Source organism: Aythya ferina, assembly GCF_964211825.1.
Source record: "Aythya ferina genome assembly, chromosome: 4".
NCBI classification, from domain to species: domain Eukaryota; kingdom Metazoa; phylum Chordata; class Aves; order Anseriformes; family Anatidae; genus Aythya; species Aythya ferina.
Genome location: NC_140300.1, coordinates 36,104,686 through 36,124,162, shown reverse-complemented (window position 1 = coordinate 36,124,162; position 19,477 = coordinate 36,104,686). Strand labels below are relative to the sequence as shown.

The 19,477-nt window shown below is 41.6% G+C and overlaps 2 protein-coding genes and 1 long non-coding RNA gene across 8 annotated transcripts in view; 2 read left to right on the top strand and 1 right to left on the bottom strand.

Annotated features, from left to right (window-relative positions):
• Positions 1–489: 489 nt before the first annotated feature.
• PGRMC2 (progesterone receptor membrane component 2) lies at positions 490–11,848 on the top strand. Its single transcript, XM_084519108.1, has 3 exons — positions 490–862; positions 9,742–9,897; positions 10,630–11,848. Exons 1-3 carry the CDS (start codon positions 505–507, stop codon positions 10,725–10,727), a joined length of 612 nt encoding a protein of 203 aa, XP_084375234.1. The 5' UTR covers positions 490–504; the 3' UTR covers positions 10,728–11,848.
• Positions 888–9,714, top strand: LOC311436710. The gene is made up of 2 exons (XR_014693039.1): positions 888–1,572; positions 2,120–9,714. It is a non-coding gene; the product is annotated as an uncharacterized lncRNA (long non-coding RNA).
• Positions 11,272–19,477, bottom strand: part of LARP1B (La ribonucleoprotein 1B) — a 39,689-nt gene continuing 31,483 nt past the window's right edge. For 5 of the 6 annotated variants that reach the window (XM_084519079.1, XM_084519076.1, XM_084519078.1 and 2 more), the window contains one exon: positions 11,272–18,969. In XM_084519079.1, coding sequence (XP_084375205.1) covers positions 18,733–18,969 — 237 coding nt within the window. In that variant the 3' untranslated portion in view covers positions 11,272–18,732. The remainder of the gene's footprint in view (positions 18,970–19,477) is intronic. The other variant, XM_084519077.1, reaches the window with a different exon arrangement.

The following is a 19,477-nucleotide window of genomic DNA, read 5'->3' as shown; positions in this document are numbered from 1 at the left end:
TTAAAGAGCGATTTATTGATGAAACCGTGATTTGGTCTCAAGGTTGCTATTACGAAGGGATGCTTCCACACCACACTGCTGCGTGGAATACCAAAGTTTAGCAGGTCCAAAGTACTCCCTGCCTCACACTCCAGCCCCGAAGCCCGATTACACATTTATGTAACAAATTAACGCCACGAGAGCTGCTGTTTGGCTCGGGAGCACGCTGACAAGACGAGGAGCAAGCGTGCCACACTCTGCGCCACACCCCCCCCCCACACTGGCTCCTCACGCGCCGCGCCCGTTGGCCGCCCGTTATGACGGTTGGGCGGCGCGAGCCCCCCCCCCCCCCGCCACCTGGCCGTGCGCGCGCGCATGGCGGGAGGGGGGACAAACGGCTCCGGGGCCGCCCCCGCGCAGGCGCGGTAGCGGCGCTCGGCCCAACGAGAGGGGCGTGGCGCGGCGGCGGCGGGGGCGGGGCGCGGCGGGGGGGGGCGTGGCGCGGCGGGCGCTGTCCTGGCGGTGATGGCGGCCGGCGGCGAGGGGCGGTCCGGCACCGAGGGCAGCGGCGGCGGCGGTGGCGGCGGAGGGGAGGGGGGCGCGGGGGGCGGCGGCGGCGGCAGCGGCGCGATGCTGCTGAACGTGGGGCTGCTGGCGCTGGCGCTGCTGGCGGCCTACCGGCTGTACGCCCGCTGGGCCAGGCGGAGCGGGCCGGGGGCCGGCGGGCAGCCCAGCCAGGCCGCCGCGCTGCCGCGGATGAAGCGGCGGGACTTCTCCCTGCAGCAGCTGCGCCACTTCGACGGCGCCCGCGACCCCCGCATCCTCCTGGCCGTTAACGGCAAGGTCTTCGACGTGACCAAAGGCAGCAAGTTCTACGGGCCCGGTGAGCGCGGGGCCGGGCCGGGGCCGCGGGGCGGGGGGCGAGGGGGCGCCTCGGGGCGGGCAGGGGCGCGGGGCGGCTGTGGGGAGCCTCGCAGCCGGCCCTGCCCGCGCCCGAGGCCGCCGCGCTGTGCCCGCGGTGCTGCTGGCGAGGCGGCCGCCGCTCGGTGCCCTGCTGGAGCCGCGGGGCCTCGGAAAACGCGGTGTGAGCGGGGCGTGCGGGAGGTGTGACACGGCGCTTTGTGCGGCGGGGGCAGGAGGGAGAGGATACCGTGCCTTTTTTCCCCAGGAAATAGTTCATTAAGTCATTTTCTTGCCTTTTTTTTTTTTTTTAAACCTTAGGTTGCTAAAAGAAAGCCGCATACAAACCATAACAAATCTTTGGTCCTTACCAGGGAAGCGAGGAGCAGTGACAGCACGTTGAGGCTAGTGCACTGCTGCTCCCCTCTGAGTTTGTGGTACCGGCTCTGCTGCCAGTCGTGCGGGCTGAAGGTGCCATAACTGGGTCAAAATGTTGTTCCGACTGGTACTGAAAAAGTTAACGCTGGAGGCTGAACCACCTGGCCGTGCCTTGTTTATGTCTGTTGACCAGGAAAGCAGAGAGAATACAGCCTGGTATGCTGCAGCTTTCGTACCCTTCATCGGACTAGTTCTTTCGTCTCCCTTGCTTCAGGGATTTTTAAATTGAGACCTGTGTGCTGGTGTAAAATGCAGGTAATACATATGTTAATGAAACGTATGTTACGTATGCATACGAAGGTTAAAACAACAGCCAGTTGACAGATTTCTTCATAACGTACCCAATGAAAGGATATTGAGCCATAGTCTAAGCATTCACTGCCAGACCCAGTGCACTCTTGTATATCAAACATAAGTTTTGGCCTTTTCACTGCAGATGCTGTCACTGGTTCACATCCTCAACCTCTGGAGGCCTGTTACTGTGAGAAAGCTAAAGCTTTCTCTTCTGGGATGTCAGTCTGCTTTTTTGATAAGTGGCGGCAGCTGGTTTCCCTACAGCAGTGCATCCAGCTTTTCATGGAGAGGAGCAAATATGTTTGTTTGGGTTTTAACCCTGTAGTGAAGGGTGGCCTTTTGGTAACAGAAGTGATGTCAACTTTCTCAGCTAGGTGGGACCCTGCATGTGAGGATGGTGATGCTCAACCTTTGCATCAGCTCTGTTTTCTACCAAACATGTTGATTTTTGAATTGTGCGGACGTGGTTTACCTGTGTGGATGCATGTCAGGAGGTATTTTCTTGCAGATATCTTCTGGTTGAAAATGAGATCAAAAAAAAAAAAAAAAAAAAAACCCAGCAAGTGGGTGGTTGCTGGCCTTCAAAGATCTGAGAAGAGTTGAGTGGAGAAGTCTTCTTCAGCTTCTAGCACTACACCTTTCCAGAAGGACTTCTGTCAGAGTAGCCAGACATCCATGGGAGTTCTCTTGGTAATTTTATGCCTCATAAAATGCTGGAGTATAGCAAGAGAAGTGCAAAGCATACTGACCATGCAAGGGCTAAATGTTCTTTAACAGAAGAAATGGTTGAGGACACTGCTGACACTGCAGGCTGGGACTGTGCTGCTCATGCTTTGTTGAGGTACTGATGCGAAACAGCCTCAGCTTTGAGGGCAGCAAGTAGCATTGGCTGAGGGCTTGCTATCGAACTGCAGGTATTGCTTGACTGCTGGGTGACTGCTGAGTAACGCGGCTGTCTCAGAAGCCTTCTGATGTCTAGAAGTTAAGGTCTGTTCTTTCTTCTTCACTACAGTTTGGATGCAAAGCTGTTTCTTATTTTTTGCCTCTAGTGTAAGGCTAATAGTGCACAGAATTGTCCTACAGTCCAGATCTCTGTCCTACAGTTGAAATTCTATTAAAGGTCCCACCAAGCTTTGATTTTAATAGAAGCTCTGCTATTTTAAGTTTTCATCCATTGAGTCCTGTCATGCTTTGGTCTATTTCACTGAGGAGCCCTCTAAATACCTATGGTTAAGATTTAACACAAAAATGGACAGACTGTTCAAGTCATCTTTTCAAATAGGATTGAAAATTTCAGTTTCTTGAGCATTTAATCAAAACATGTTTCAAACTTTTTTTTTTCTTTTGTTGTCTCTTTTAAGACTTTCACAGTTTATCCCAGCGGTAATTAGTCTTTGGTATGTCTAATACATTTCAGGTGAGAGCAGGAAGGTTGTGGCACGTGTTCAGCTGTCTGGTCTGTACCTCCAAGAATCAATCAGTTTACACTGAACTCCTTAAAAACCTCACTTACACACCTCTTTTCCAAAATGCTGCTTCCCAGGATAGTCCTCTGTCCTGCAAGCATACCCTTTGCTTCAACGCTTTACTTTTAGTTGTATTCAGTATCACTTTGGTTTGTGCCCAGATGAGTAAGTGTTCTAGAATGCTTGGTTATTAATCTTAATTAATTACCTTTCCCTTTATCATCTGCAAGCTCTGAAAGCAATAAAGCAAACTGTTAATGGCTCACTGTTAAAAATATCATGGAACCAGAATGTCAGAGGAACTGTTGGGGAGTGATTTCCCCATCTGTGATCACGTCTCATGTCTCAGAGTTAGTGGTCGACACCTTTCCTGTGTGCTGTGTTGGCTTTACATCCGTGTCATGCGACACAGCTTTTACTGTTTCAGCTATGATAACATTAGATTTCACAAGTGTTTACATTAAGATTCCTGTTAGCTTACTGGTCAATAGAAGGGGATAGTAAGAGATAAAGCACTCTTAACAAATCTTAATATTAATGGAGTTTAAATTGGTGTGCTAGTATAATGCTATAAACAGGTTTAGTTAGATAAACTTACCAAATGCTCTGAGCAGTTATGAAAAATACAGGCTTTAGAACATGACAGCAGGATTATATCTGACCCAGTGTACGCAACTGTTTCACATCACTTCTTGGGTCTTAGTTTTTCACAATTAAAAAAAAAATCCTGATTTTCCATCCCCACATTGTCACCGTGAATTCATTTCTCACCCACTTCTGTCTTTCGAAGTGTCACATAGGTGTCTGCTTCCCGTTTGTTTTCCAAGAAGAATATATTAGGTAGTAGTAGTGTTTCCTTCCACAAATATCTCCATCATAGCTCATTTTTTGTTAGGGGAAAATTAGCTTTGTTTCATATTGCAAATGCAATTAAGCACTACAATTTCTGATACTAAAGACTTTGAGAAGATCTGTAGTAAACATTGCCATTTCCTCCATCGTTTGTATAAAAATAACCCGAGGCTGCCAGACTTCCTTTGGAATTAAGTGCTATAAGCTTAATTGTGGCTTTATTTAAAAGTTACCCTCCTGGTTGGTGCTGATGCTTTTGAATACTTCCTTTCCAAGAGCGTGGTATGGCAACATGAAATGCTGCAGGAGGGACACGTGTGCTGTGTCTGGAGAGCTCTGTTAAGGGTGGCTTTATCTTAAGAACACAACAGGCCAAGGGCTTACAGATAAGTATAGAGGATAAGATTGGGGGGGGGAAGTGCTTCCTGTAAGGTGTGGGTCTTCTGTGGTTTATTTTGATGCTTGCCAGCTCCTCCGTGTCTGTAAGGGAGGTGCGCCTTGCCCCAAGACTCAACTTTTCAAAAATACAGTTTCTGAAAAATTACTACCAGGAGAAGTAAAACTAAAAAAGTTCAGAGCTGTTCCTGAGAACAGGAGACGAGGCAGTGGTTTTGTGCAGGAAGATGCATCTCTCTGCCCTCCCCTGCTCCTGCTTGGTGTCTGTGGGCTCCCTCCCTCACCCCTTAATAGGCTGAATATTAATAATAATATCAATATTTTAAGGAATCATAAAACCGGAATAGTTGTGTGTTTGATGGAAGTTCGGTAATTCTGTCTGTTTGGATAAATCCCTAGTTCCTATTAAATCGTTGAGGCTCTAGCCACCTGAGGTCTGGGGGCCGGGCAGGTATGCTGGAGGCATGATTTATGGGGGCGTGATCGTCCCACCGTTGTCAGTGACTTGTAGACGTGCAATCCCGTACGAAGCAGGGCATCTCTCCTGCATGCAGTCAGAAACGTGGCCAGCATCGCTCGCCTTACTGAGGAATGAAGCAGCAGGCAGAGCACTTCCCGCTAAGGCGATGCGGGGTGATCTGCGTCCTCCTCCAGCGTGGAGCTGCCTGCCAGGAGCTGCTGACAGCTGAACTCCTCGCAGTGCTTTCTGTCTGCCTCTTCAGTTCAGATTGGGTCGGTGGTTCTTACGCTTACCTCACGGAGGTAAAGGGGAAGCAGGCAGGAGAGAGAGAAGCAAGACTAGAGGCCCTCTAGCCCTGTGCCCAACAAGTCAGATTTAGGCCCTAAATCCGTTTTCTAAACAGTTCCTGTTTTAGCACGTAGACTTCGTGGATCATCCTCCTAAGAACACTTACTTTCCATGCAAGTTGTAACTTGAGGTTGATCCAAATCTTTCCTTTCATGTGAATCTGGAGCAGTAAAGTTGAAAATGTCACCCTGAATTCCAATGATATATCTTACAAGAAAGCTGCTGCTTTTAAGCTGCATCTCAAAATGGCTTTGTCTAATTTGTAGCTTTTTCATTCCCTCATAAGAGAAGCAACACTCAACTAACATCTCAGGATTCGGATGGAAAATTTTAAACGTGTAATGGAAATTTTGCATTGATTTTGACTGGAAAAGGTAGACCAGGTGGTAAAATAGTGCAGCTGTTAATAAATTCCTGGTCTTTCTCCCTTTGTTCCCTTCACTTACATTAAAAGAGAGATTTGTCCTTATTCTTTTCTGCAGCTTAAAAGCTGCCTGTGAATTTCCAAGCTGCAGACGAAGCCGGGCTGTGCTGCCAGTGTCTGTGTGGCGCACGTGGGTGCAAAGAGCAGCTGCAGGGGTCTGCATGGCTGGGGACAGCTTGGAGGCTGCTCCCAGAAATGGAAGCTGCTTTACAACTGAACCTTGGTAGCCTGCGTGGCTCCTTCAGAGAGCTTGCATCAGTCTGGTGAGAACGAGCGCCGCTGCGTAGATTACGGTATCGCCTTGTTAGATACCGAGCCCATGTGCAGCTGTTGGCAGTGCAGGTCCCTGCACAGAGCTGGAGCAACCAGAGCCCGGTGAGCAGTGCTCGCCTCCACAGCTGGTCTTGGAGCAGTAGTCCAGGATCTTCTGTGAGACTGGTATGCAGCTGATGGGGTCAGACAGCCCTGCTGGTACACCGAGAATATCTACTGAAAATTGGAGCTCCAGCATAGGTTTGGGGGGAATTTGTGGTCAAATCATCTGAAAATTCAAGCACGTGCTGTTCCAAGATCCAGCTTGGTGTGTTTTGGACCAAGTGACTGGAAACAGTGCTTGCAAATAAAAACTACAGGTTGGATAGCTTCATCTCTCTCTCAGATTTTTTTTAAATACGGTTTTCTAATGTTAAATTTATTTGTCTGTGTCTGCTGCTCTTTGACATAGGTAAGCAAAGAGAAATTAAATCATCATTTAGAAACTGAAACCAGGCTAGGAGGTGCTGAAATCCTGCTCCTGAGTGCAGGAATTGGAGAGGTATTTTCCTTGGCTGAAGAGAGTTTGATTCTGCCAAGTCTGAAGCCTACTCAGTTCATTTGTGAGTAAAGATGAATGTCAGGCTGGAACAAATTCATCAAGAAGTCCAGATTTTTAATGGGATCCTGAAAGGAAGTGAGAATCTGCACTTGCTGGGGGTGGAAGCAGGCGGTGGGGAGCAACATTTTGCACCTGCCCTGGCTTAAAAAAGGGTATGCTTTATGCAAGGTAGGGTTGTAAGGTAAACGAGGACTTTACACAGGGAAACAGGCAGTGTGCAAATGTGGTGTGACAGATGTGGAGATAATGTAGGCAAATGCATAGTCTCGATAACGGTTTGATTTCAGAGCTGAGCTTATGCTAAAGTAAAGGCTATGTGGCAGTGTTTCCATGTGTGAAAGCAGGGACGGGAAGAAAAGCGTTCTTCAAGGAACAGGCTTTTCCTTGGTGTGAGGCTCAGAGCCGTGTGTAGCCAAGGAATGTGTAGGAGATGTTTTAATGATTTTTGATCCTTGCCTGACTTCCTTTTGTAGCTGTGAGATGCCAGCTAGGTGTGGGAGGAGAATTGGTTAAAGAATTGGACTAGGAAGTAGCTAATCTGGGGGTATAGGGAAAGAAAATGGTTGAAATTTTGTGACAGTCTTGAAAAATTGGTTTAGTGTACATACCTATGCTACTAGCATCTCTTCTTACAATCTCTTCAGTACGTGTATCAGCGATGCAATCAATAATTTAGAATAGGAGCCAGTCTAAATAGACAGGCAGACAAAAGGAAACAAAAGAAGGTCTGACTATAGGTAGGAGTTGCAGAGAGAATTGCATCTGGTCATGAAAGAACTCAGTGGGAGGACTGTAAGGATCACATTAATGTCTGACACGGAGTAATGCTCACGAGGCAGTTTTTTTTTCCCCCCCCCTGAGTTCTCCGTGCTTCACCATGAGTTCACCTTCCTGAGTGATTTTCCCTAAAAATCTGGTGTGCAAAACACCTTTCTAAGACCATTGCACAATTTAAGACCATTCATGTAAAAGTGAATAACAGACAAAGGCTTACAGCAAAAAACAGGCCTGTATATGCTCTGTTAATACAAAATGCTCTGTTTAATCTCCGTGTAGAAGTATCTGAAAGGAAGCTGTAAATTTTGAAGTAGATTGCTCATATCGAGATGTCTGAACTTCTGCTTTAGCAGCTCTTTAAAGTAAAGCTGGGCTTGTACTCCTTTATTTTTTAAATAATTAGAATTCAGTAGTTGCTTTTTTAGTAAGGGATAAAAGAATGCGACACATCTTTAAGTTAGGTTTGCAGAGCTGGAATTTGAGATGCTGTTGAGGTCTGAAGGCTTGTTTTTATCAGTCAGCATTCTGCTGAACGCTTGGACCTGGCTTGGTGGTTTCTCTGTGGCTCCTGAATACTTCTGTAGTAAACATGCCAGAACATTTAACATCTGTTCTTGAAAAGGAAAAAAAAAAAAGTTTTGGTATAATAACACTACCTTACATTTGCAGAAATTTTGGATCCATCAATCTTAAAGGAAACTGAGATGCTCTAAAGGCATACGTGCTTTCAGCTAAGTGTGTTACTGAGATGTCAGGGTGTTCAGGGTTTGGTGCTGATCAATATAAAGTAATTCTCTCTTTAACAGAAACACTTGGAATCAAGCTGGTGGATCAGGAGGTGGCCTCTCAGCAGTGGCTGTAAAGCTCCATAAACCACTAAATGCAGAGCTGAAGGGAAGGGGCAGTGTCCTGCTCTAACGCTGGTTAGCCAGAATTTTGAGAATGGGTTACTCGAATAGCCAGCAGAGTTTATGGAAGCTTTGGTTTAAACAGTTCAGGGAAAGGAAAAATCTGGGACAAAATACTGTTGGCAGGGAGGTTACATAGCAAGTTGTAATTGCTCAAGGATTTACAGATTGTGTGTGATCTTTGCAAAAGCAGTTTATAACTTTGTGGTCCTGTGTTTTTCGTTCAGAACATCAACAGCTGGGTGAGCTGAATGGCGGCTGTTTTGGAGTAAAGCAGGACTTGAAGAGCTCTGTTACGTTGCAGGTGGTGGCCATTACTACCTCTTACCTGGTTTACGAGAAGTGACTAGCATGCTAAAGGAATAAATCAAATGTCTTGGTATAGGTTTGATTTCAATTTCTGAATCCCGTTTTTCAAAACTTTTTCTAAAATAGCACAGATACAGTCCCTGATCACAGAGGTGGTTACTGCGGATGCCATTCTTGGAGCTAAGTATCCTAAAGGACAAGCACAGGGGTGCTGTTAGTCATTACAGCAGTAGGGGTGAGGGACAGTGCATTTCCACTCGCTTGTGTTTGTGCTTACCATTAGCGCTGCCTTTTCTTCAGGCTGATGGCCACTGTTGTCTCCAAAAGGTGAGCCAGAGAAGGGTCCTGGCCTATTTGTTTTCGAATAGCGACCGCTCTTTGAAACGTCTTGGGCATTTCTCTGCTGCTTATCCACTGTTAGCCAAAATTTTAAAGTCTTGGATTTTTGTTCTTCTTCTTCTGTATGTTTAATTGTGATGAATCAAGGTACTCAGTTTTAGGTTCAGAAAAACTAAATAGTATGGTCGGAGCTCTTTAATTTGAGTTTGGGGAAGGCTGTTACCAACCTCATCCTGAAGCTATTGGTTTACAAATCATCCCGCTCCCTTAGCATTATTTCTTTGATGATCTTAGCTTTGAAAATCTCAGTATTTTATCAGCGTCTTTGTGCTGCTTTGTGTCAGTCAAAAAACACAAGGGAAGTACTTGCTTAACATTCGTAACATGAAGATCTGTGCAGTCTTCAGGAACGATACTGGACAGGTATATGGGTGATCTGCTGCCCAAAATAAACGAGGAGAACCACTTGCAGTGTGATTTCCACAGGCGTTAGAAATGTGTCAGAAGATGAGCTGTCTGTCAACTTGCGGTGGTTCTATAAGTGAAGTGAGATGATAGAAATCCATTTACAGTACTAATCGAACTAAGATGTCTATATAATTTGGTTCTGTTCATGCGTGACTTTTAAATATTCTGTTTTGCTTAATAGAAGTAGCTTTCTTTTGAATTCCAGCCTCCAGTCTCTTTGGAATGTGCATCACCTGACTTGTGCCGAGTGTCAGGGATTTTTCCAGATACCCCTCCAAAGCTCTTTTCCCAATTCTGCTTCTCTCAGCAGACTTTATCTCCGAGTGACACTTAAGTTTGAATTGCAGTGTTGTTGAACGTTGAACAGCCATGGTGTTGAAACTGCTGCTGTTCCTGTCACTGCAAAACTGTGGGACTTTTGATGCACCACTTCAGCAGACTGTAATGAATTGAGATCAGACACCATAAACAAAAACTTGAAGGTATTGGTTTTGTCTTTTTGTTTCCAGAGGGTCCATACGGAATATTTGCTGGCAGAGATGCCTCCAGGGGACTAGCAACTTTCTGTCTAGATAAAGATGCACTCAGAGATGAATATGATGACCTATCGGACTTAAATGCTGTACAGATGGAAAGTGTAAGAGAGTGGGAAATGCAATTTAAAGGTAACTTCTCAAATGAGAATGTCTTTAGCTTAAGGAAATGCTTTTAATAAAAATGACTGATTTGGGCTCGGGGCATCTTTTAAAGGGATGTTGGTAGCAACATTGATAATGTAGTGTACCTTTCTTAGGAAATGACCAGGAATCTCAGGAATTAGGGAGGATTCTACTGTATCCTGCTATAGCTTTTTCAGCCTGCTAGTTTTGTACAAAGAAAGGTGTTCTCAGCTATACAGAATAGAGTTTCACTCTTGAATCTCAGTGTAGCTTAGCCAATGAATTCCTGCTCTCACATTGTTGAAGTTGGCTTCCATTGAATTATGATTAGGACTAAGAGCTGTTTTGGCATGAAGGTTTGAACAAGTTTGTCTTGAAATAATTTCTGAGGAATATGAAAGGATGTCTCTGGAGGGAGGGGAAACAATTTTTCACATTAATTGAAATCAAAACAAGCTGAGGGAATTTGTGCTGGATTTAGTAGCAGCGTTTTCAGCCACTGTGCGATAAACCTGGGCTGATGAGCTGTGGGAGAACTAAAACAAAGTACTGTGAGCAGAAAAAGTGGTGAACAGCAGTGGTATCAAGATTGTTTTAAGAGCTGAGCTTGCTGATAAATTGCCATCAGTTTCAGAGATTCAGGCTCAGAACCTTAGCATGTATGGGAAGAAGTGCATTTGCAGCAGTGCAGGCTAACTAGCTGTATTTGATTGTAATGGAATCATAAATCTCTTTCAGAAAAATACGACTACGTAGGTAGACTCCTAAAACCAGGGGAAGAACCATCAGAATACACAGATGAGGAAGATACCAAGGATCACACTAAACAGGAATGAACTTTGTAAACAACCAAAGTCAGGGGCCTTCGGAACTGCAACCTCTTATTCCCCATCACAGAATGTCCTGCATCTTTGGGTACAGTTCATCTGCTGCGAAAAAACATTCAACAGGTTTTGTACAAGGAAAATAATATACTCACAAATGAAGATTTGAATACTAGACATTATTTGTGCTGCCAACCGTTTTGTTGCAGTTTATTTGTAATGTCTGGTGAGGCTTCGTTAGTGAAGAGGGGCCAGGGATTTAAAGGCAAAAACGCTATTCCTTTTTATCAGTAAGCTGAAGCCTTTTCAAATAGCATATATTACAAGCTCTCTAAAGACGCGAGTCTTCAAGCTCAGTGAAAGATTTGAAACTTGTTTCATGTGTGTCTTCTCCTTCAGCATTAAAGAAAGATGTACTCATGTACATCAGTATCAGTAGGTTAGACTACTGAAACTGGTGTGAAAATGTGAATTTCCAATTTTGTTTTGTATGTGGGCGTTAGTAGCCCTGGCAGAATACTTCAGTTCTCTACGAGAAGTCCATGTAGATCTGGATGGGGGTAAAATTCATCCTTTTCTCAAAAGGATTGGGTAAAACTGTTTCCTCTGCAACAACTATTATCTGAAGCCTGCCCTCCCCACCTTCCTTTTTCCCATTGTCTAAATCAAATCGAATATTAATTGTGCCTTATTTCGCTTACATAGACTTGAATTGTTTTAAGGGAAAGCCCCAAATCGTGGTTTCATAGTCACTACAAGCAGCATTGAGACTGAAGTTAGAAAGTTCTGTTGACTGGAAAACCTTGATGTCATTCTGTGTATAGAATGTAAAAGAGGAATACTCAGTGTTACTGCCATATGTTAATACTACATATACTTAAATTAGCATTGTGATGGCCAAATGCATACTCCCATGCTTCTTTTTAAGTAATTAAAAAAAAAAAGTCACCCTTCCTCCTCTTCCAGAAGCTGCCTAACTTTTGGGAGCATAGCCTTCACACCCCTATAGAGTGAAGGGGCGTGCGCGCGTGTGTATGTGTGCGTGTCTGTCTGAATGCAAGACTTGGGAGGGATTGTTTCTGCAGATATTGTAAATACGAGTACCATTTTAATAAAGCATGTACAATACCAAATGTGCTGTCAGACTTTATGTAGAAGCTGCTAAGCAGAGCTGGAATATGATAGAATACAAACTAAGGGGAAGAAGTCTGGGATGTGAAATATTTATTGCTGTTAATATTGTTCCTAGCTCTTGGGGTATTATTTTTCAAGTCCCATCTTTTGGAGAACTTGGAAGACTTACTAAGGTAAGTGCTAGTTAAAAGAATAAACCTATGCCAATGCTGTTATGTTAGAAAAAAAGTGAACTGATTGTAAATAAGGAGAAGCATTCTAGGAAAAAGTATAACATGCAGTAAGAGGACTGTGTCTCATGTCACCTACAGGACCAGGACGTTGGAGATCAATACGTGTGTATCACTCAACATCTTGCGGAAACTTAACTGTCTCCTTTGCTAAATCCGCACCTGTGACACCATTAAGTTTGTGCCTCACAGCTTTATGGCTTACATCTGTACTTCTGCTTGCAGTTTTCACCTGTGATAAGCCTACAGTAACAAATTTCCATCCATCTATTCTGTTGAATTGTAAACTAAGAAATTCCCGGAACTACTGCATTTTTATTGTTGTTTGAATGAATGAGTTTTATATTGATGTAAATGAAACAAAAATACACCATTGAATCACTTGTAAATCATGTGTCCTAGAAGGCAGATTCATTTCTTTCTTGCATGTCCACGCTTGAAATAGAAGTTTTATCAAAGAAGAAGAAATAACAAAACTGAAGCCATTTCAACAGTTAGTAGGTTATGCTAGCAGGTTCTTGTACAGGCTGAACAATCCAGTCAGGCATGTTGGCTATTCAGTTACTGGATATAATTCATGAAAGTGCTGGTTTCTGTTTCTGTTTAGGGCACATCCTTGTTTAACTTAGCATTGATGTCCATACTTCTGTTTGCACATTATTACTCTATTAAGTATCTACTAAGTGTCTAATGCTGCTGAAATGCTGGGCATGTTAGTAAAACTAACCACAAAAATGTGTTTTAGACAGAAGAGTGGAGAGATACCAACAAATGAAAAGCTTTCTCGCACAGGATGGTAGCTAGGAGTACTTCAGTGCACACTTCGCTACTCTTTTTTTTTTTTTCCTTTTACCAAATCTTTCTATAAAAGATTTTATACTTCATTTAGAGTATGCCTTTCATTTTTAGCTTTTGCTCCTCATGATGGCATCAAGATGTGTGTAGCTGTGTAACAGGAAAAGAAGGCTTATGGCAGTATCAAATAGGACAGCCAGCTATAAAAATACACTTGTGATTGTGTTACAGCTTCTACTGTACAAAGTCATGGCTGCAAGTTCCTAACGCCTGACGTGAGTTACTCTGCTATTTACTCGTTACAGCTATTACTGTTGCTACATCTGGCATAGCTGTAGCTTTAGCTGTTTATCTTGCTTGTGTCTGTTTTATGTAGAAACTTCCTACCACAGAGAGAACAGTAATGACACATACAGTATGACTTCCAAACCCAATGCAGCTTTTTCCCTTCCCTTGCTATAGGAACTGCAATAAAGCTTAACAGGATCAAAGTTACATGATTTTTTGGGCGGATCTCTTTAAAAAGAGCATTGCTCCAGTCTTTTATGGTTTAAGATCGGTTAAATGGAAGAGTGATCAAGGATGGGTAGAAGGATGATTTTTGCTTTCACCTTATTTAATGGTAATTGTGAAGACTACAAAACAAACTACTTCTGTCATTCTATGATAGCAGTATGTTACACAGACTAAATCCAGTATTTTGATGTCTAGTAGATCTAAATTTGTCTCATTCAGCCTGCATAAAAACTCTTTAGTGATTTAAAGCTGACAACCGAAGATGCTTTAAAGTATCCTGTATCTTTCATTTTTTGCAGAAAGCTGACATGGACCAGGTAGTTCAGAACAACATTGAATCTGTGGAAGCTTTGGTGCAATTAGTATTATAATTTTTTGGAGACACTCATCCATGTAACATTTGTGTCAGTCACTTAGTCAAAATTCACTATAAACTAATGAAAAGGTCAGTATCAAACTGTCAATGTGTTAAATTTTTGTTTAAGCAACATAAGGGGCTTGAAGGGAGGATTTCTTATCTTCAGTAGAAACAAAATACATTTCCAGTTTAAGATACTGGTTGTTTTCTTAGACTAGACTTAAGCTAGTTTAAGAGCAGTCATTTGTTTTGACACTTCTGCCTCATCAGTACGTTGCTTCCCAAAGAATTTTTCTTACAGCAGGAAATTTTAAAATCTTTCTGGTTTTAAAAAGAAAAAGTGCCATGTTTTTACCTAATCTGAACATACCAAATTTTTACTAGGCACTTCAGAACTATCCTCCCACATCCTTGTAATTTTTCATAAGTTCTTATTGAGCTAGAGTTACTTTTCCTTGGTTAAAATCTGTATTTTCTACCCTTCAGAGTCTAGCACAGCATTTAATACCAGTTTAGTACTTTCTGCTTCAGTTTGGTACTTCAGAAAGTTTGGTACTTTCTTGTTTCAGTTTAAATAGTTATTCTAAGCTATTATAATATTTAAAATTATTTTTCTATTTTTTTATTTCTGTGAGATCAAGTTGATTTCAGTATCCTTCATTGATACCTATTGATTGAAAAGGTCAGGAAATAATTAAACCTTAGTCTTTTTTCTTTTTTTTTTTTGAGTCTTTGATATTTGTTTTCTCCATGTATTGGTGGGTGTTCTCTTTTGTTTTTTTTTTTCCCCCTCCAGGAAGCACATGCATTGTTGCATATAATAATACAAAATATTGACCAAGACCTAGTACTTTGAATATAATAGCCTTTCTAACCATTTCTGCTTGGTGGCTTTTTTTTTCTTTAGGGCGAAGCTGTTTAGTTTTTTTATGAATTATTTCTGAAATTCATTTATGAATTTCTTCTTGTTGCAGTTTTGGTTCTTTCCAACTTTAATGTTACAGATAAAAGTAGAGGTTGTGGGGGGAAAAAAAAAAAACTACTATAACTGTCATCTGACTCATTTTTTTCAGCCATGAATGAAGTGATGCAATTGCAGTTGTAGATTTGGCAATTCAGGCCTTTTCCTACTTACAAGTAGTAATAATGTACTTCTGGCCTTAAAGGATTCAATATGGAAACCAAATATATAATTAAGTATGACTGTTACTGGTAAATCCTCCCACAGACTTCCAATTTATGGTTAAAGGTGAATGTTTATTAGCAGGTGTTTACAGACAGGGTTTCAGACTTGCTTTTACTTGACCATGTGTGCCAAGGCTAGTTCTAATACCAGTTAAGGGTTGTTTATGTGAAAATTAAAGGAAGAAACAAAACTCACCCAACCCAGAAGTCTTCCCTTAGATGGGGGGATTCTTGGGCTTCTGTGCATTTCACTGTTCCAGAAGGCAGCAACTTTAGAGCTCTATGGAACACAGTCTAGCAATACGACCTTCTTGCAAAATTCACAAAAAAAATGTAATTACCCCATTCTGGTTACAAACTGTACTTGTTATGTGATGATAATATTTTATTGACCTGTCACATTTTCCGGTAACTGGGAAAAGCCTACAACTGTACTGTGTAAGCCTTTTTGGAGGTGTAAAGTTCTGTATTTGTCACTTGACCACAACCATTCATTTGCTGTTGGAGTATAAAAGCTCTTTTCTAGTGACTGACTTGGATGCCCATTTTAGGGGAGTATGAAGACTGCAATTTGGTTTTACGTAGCTGAAGGCATTAACTCTTTTTTGTTATTAAAAAGAAACCACAACTAATCAGCTTTGATGGTATTAACCCAAAGCCTTGCCTTAAAACTGCTAACCTTGATGCTTAGATTTCTTTAAAATATTATGCTGCTTTTTAGCTGTACTTTGAAGTTTTGTTATTAGTTGGGTCATATAATACCACCTCAGCTTGCCCTGTAAATTCCATGACAGGGTTAGGTTCAGGGACTTTTTTTTAACTTCAATGTTTAGTGGAGTTTGTAAAAGTATTACACAGTCCTGTATTTCTCTCTCCAAAACTCTGGGATGGAGAGAGCAGATTTACGATTATAGATATGGGTTAGTGTAGCTGGAGGATGGCTCACTAAAAGAACATCAGCTACTGCTGACTCTCAGTCTGAAAGGGGCCCAGTGTGGTCTGCCCCCTCGGCACAGCAGGGATGCCTGAAGCAAAGCAGCCATGAATACAACCTGGTTTCTGTTCTGTTATCTCATGCAGAAACCAAAATCCCTGTTAACCCTTTTAAACTCCAGGAGCAGCATCAGTTGTGCAGACAGGCTACTGCTACTCCTTGTAGAAATACGTTAGCTGTTCTCCATGAGGAACAACAGCTGTCTCCAGTCTTGTCTTCCCTAAAAAGCCTTCAGAATCCAGTTTCAAGACTAAAGAAAAACCTTAGTGAATGAGTTTAAGCAAGGTATAGTTTTGAAGTATTGATGGAGTCATTTTTAGCAAAAGCAAAGAAGATAAACAGACAATTCTGTAATAAGCACACAAGCATGTTTAGACACGTGAAAGGTCTAAAACTTAAGTATTTAGCAGACAAAATGTTAACTACGCTCAGTCTTAAGACAGCCAAATTGAAAGTTAGCTTAAATGGATTTACCAGGCATCAGAAAGCATGATGGACACTTGTACGCATGTCCAAAGACAAATCTATGGCTCTGTAATGTGAATGCCAGTTACAGAAAGGGTGTTGAGCCTTACAGAATAAGCTGCTTAACCAGTGCTATCTTTGGGCTTTATTCTAAATTTTTATGTGTTCTCAGCTCAGTTATGCTGCTGCTGTTTACGTGCTGCCCTGCTCTGCAAGGGCAGCAAGGAGGGAGCCAAAGGGAGCATTCCTGACCGTAGACAGATGGGTCCCTTCAGGGGGACACCAAACTACTCTGCCTACAGAAATCACCAAGACAGGGACTAGTCACTGCCTTTTGCCTTCAGCCATATTTATCATTCACCTCCCATTTTTTATTTTAAAATACAAAGTCACATGAACAATCATTATGGAACTTGGAAAAAAAAAGCTGGCTTACATTTTAAGAACCTGCTTCAGCTTGGAGAAGTCCCCTAATACCTTCATGCAGCAGAGGCAACAGGAATTCACATGCAAGCCTACAGCCTTAGACTCTTTCAAGGTGATTTTTTTTCCACACTTTTGGAACAAAAATAAATAAATTGATAATACACCATTATTAGAGTTTTTTGGGTTGTTTTTATAAAATTTGTCAAGATATCACAAAATTACACACTAAAAGCTTAATCTGCATATTGTCCAATGAAAAAAGTGAAAGGAAATATAAGTATTTCTTTTATATACAACTTCAATCCAAATTTACATTTTCATCATTTTCATGGATAGCAAGAGGCAGGGATCGAACATGGGATTGAGATGTGTCACTTCAGCATATTGAAAGGATGTTACTTAAGTGGCCTGTTATAAATGAACATGAACAACTAAACAAAAGGCTCAATTTTGTATTGAAACGGTTAACTGTTGGTCAAGCCACTGCTACCGTACTCATTTACAGTGCAGGCATTCATAATTCATTTCAGTGAGATTCACAAGACAATGACTGAAAAAAAAATAACAGGCTTTTTATAACAACTTCTGAGATGTGATACAAGTATGAAACTGCATATAATAAGAATGAACATTCTGTTCGGACACATTCAGGGGTTAAGGCAGTTGTGCTAGACAGTTTTCAACTGAAGGCTTTTTCACAGCTAACAAGTAACAAAAAGCTGAAGTTCTTTTCACCTACCCTTGGAAGAAATAAATTACTCACTCAGATAATTTTGAGTTTTTTTTTTAAATCAAAATAAAAAATTAAGAAAGAAATTACAAGAAATTACAGGATATAACCACCCCTATCCTTTAGCTACAGAAATGAAGTTGTATTTCAATAACTTAAATTCAGTGAAATTGTACTTAGACCTGTTTGAAATTATTTAATCTTAGCTAGCGCAATTTAAGCAGAACTTCATTCAAATATTGCAAAATAAAGCAAAAAAAAAAAAGTTCACAAGGAACACTTCGTTTCCCTCCAAACTAATTTTTATTCCTTGAAATACAGAGAAAAAGAGTCTTTAAGAAGTTACGCCTCTTCTGTTACGGTACTTTATAATCATATGAGAATTCAGATGAAAATACCTCTCCAATTGAGAATAATTTGAGGTTTGCTACTTTAACAACCTGCACAAATTGCAGATACTGTACGTTAATTTAAAACACTGTGAAATCAACAGATCAATTTTTCCCTGTATTTTACTGTTGCCTATTAATAACCAGTATTGAAGGAAGTATCTGCAAAACTATCCCAGTTATGTCCACTCAAACTCCATACTTAATACTAACTATGGAGACCCTGAAAAAAATAGATACTATGTCTTTAAATAGAATCCAGCAATGCAGTTTCATATATAGCTGCACATTCTTGAGTGCTTTTACACAAAAACATACTTTTTATAGTTACAGATTTGAGAGCAAACCAATCACATAGATCCTTCTTTACATTTAAAATTATACATATGTCATCTTTTTTGCTTTGGTAAAATACAAATAATGGGAAAATCGGGACAAAGAATGCACAGTAAATAAGATGGATATATCATACCTTTTTTTAAGAAATACAAGCTGAAATGTAAGGCATCCCCAAAGTATTTTTTTGCATATGCAAGGAATGCAGTTTTTTGTAAACAAAAGCTTGAGGAAAGCAATACTGAAGCCAAAGAATCTTCCCTAGGACCTTCCTGATGATCCCAAAACCAAGAACGACTCTCCTAGGGTAAGCGTTTTGGAACTTAATCCTCTGAAAAAGAAAATGCAAACTTTTGTCTTCCCATACTCTTTTAATCACATATTAGATTGGTTCACCTTGGAGATCTCCAAATTGAAATAGTGATGTAAAAGTTGATTCTCAAGGGCGCAAGTCTTAGTCTATTTTTCTGGTACATCGCTTTCTATCAATTTTGTGGCAGCATTATTATGACCTACTATGTGCGCTTGTGCAGTATTCCCACCGGTAACGTCTTCCAGTGCCTGGGACTGACTGGCAGCTGTGGGATGAGCCGCAAGAAGTGTTTTAGAAGAATTAGACAGTTGTCTCCGATGACCTGAATCCTCACCTGTTGCAGCAAACGGTCTCCTCTTGCCGGGCTCTTCACTAATAGGAGGCTAAAAATAAACATGGTAGTGTGTTAGAAGTTTTCCTATAAAGCTGGGTATTTGTCATTTCATATAGTCCAAGGACCAAAAAAGAGCATTCTGTAGCTGGGCCCTTAGTTAGGCTTCGTAATCCTAGTAGTTATTCTTAGCTCACTGATGATAGTCTGGCCCTTTAACTAGAAGTGTAAACACATGTCAAATTTAGGACTTTAAAACCGTCTTGGAACATGATTTTATAGTCACTGCCAAGGATTTGCCACAACTCCTAGAAATGAGGACTGCAGAGGATGATGGTAATGCAGTAGTATGTCATAACCCAGTTTAGACAAGCATGACAACTCTGTAACCTGGAATCACACAGTTGAAGATTTCAGCATTCTACAAGAAGGATGCATTGAATTTGGCATACTAAGTCACAGCAAGGACAATGCCTGTTAAATGCCTGTTACAGTTTGTTAAAAAAAACCTGCTTGTTGGGCTTTAATTGATTTTCTGAATTCCTAAACAGCATAGAAGT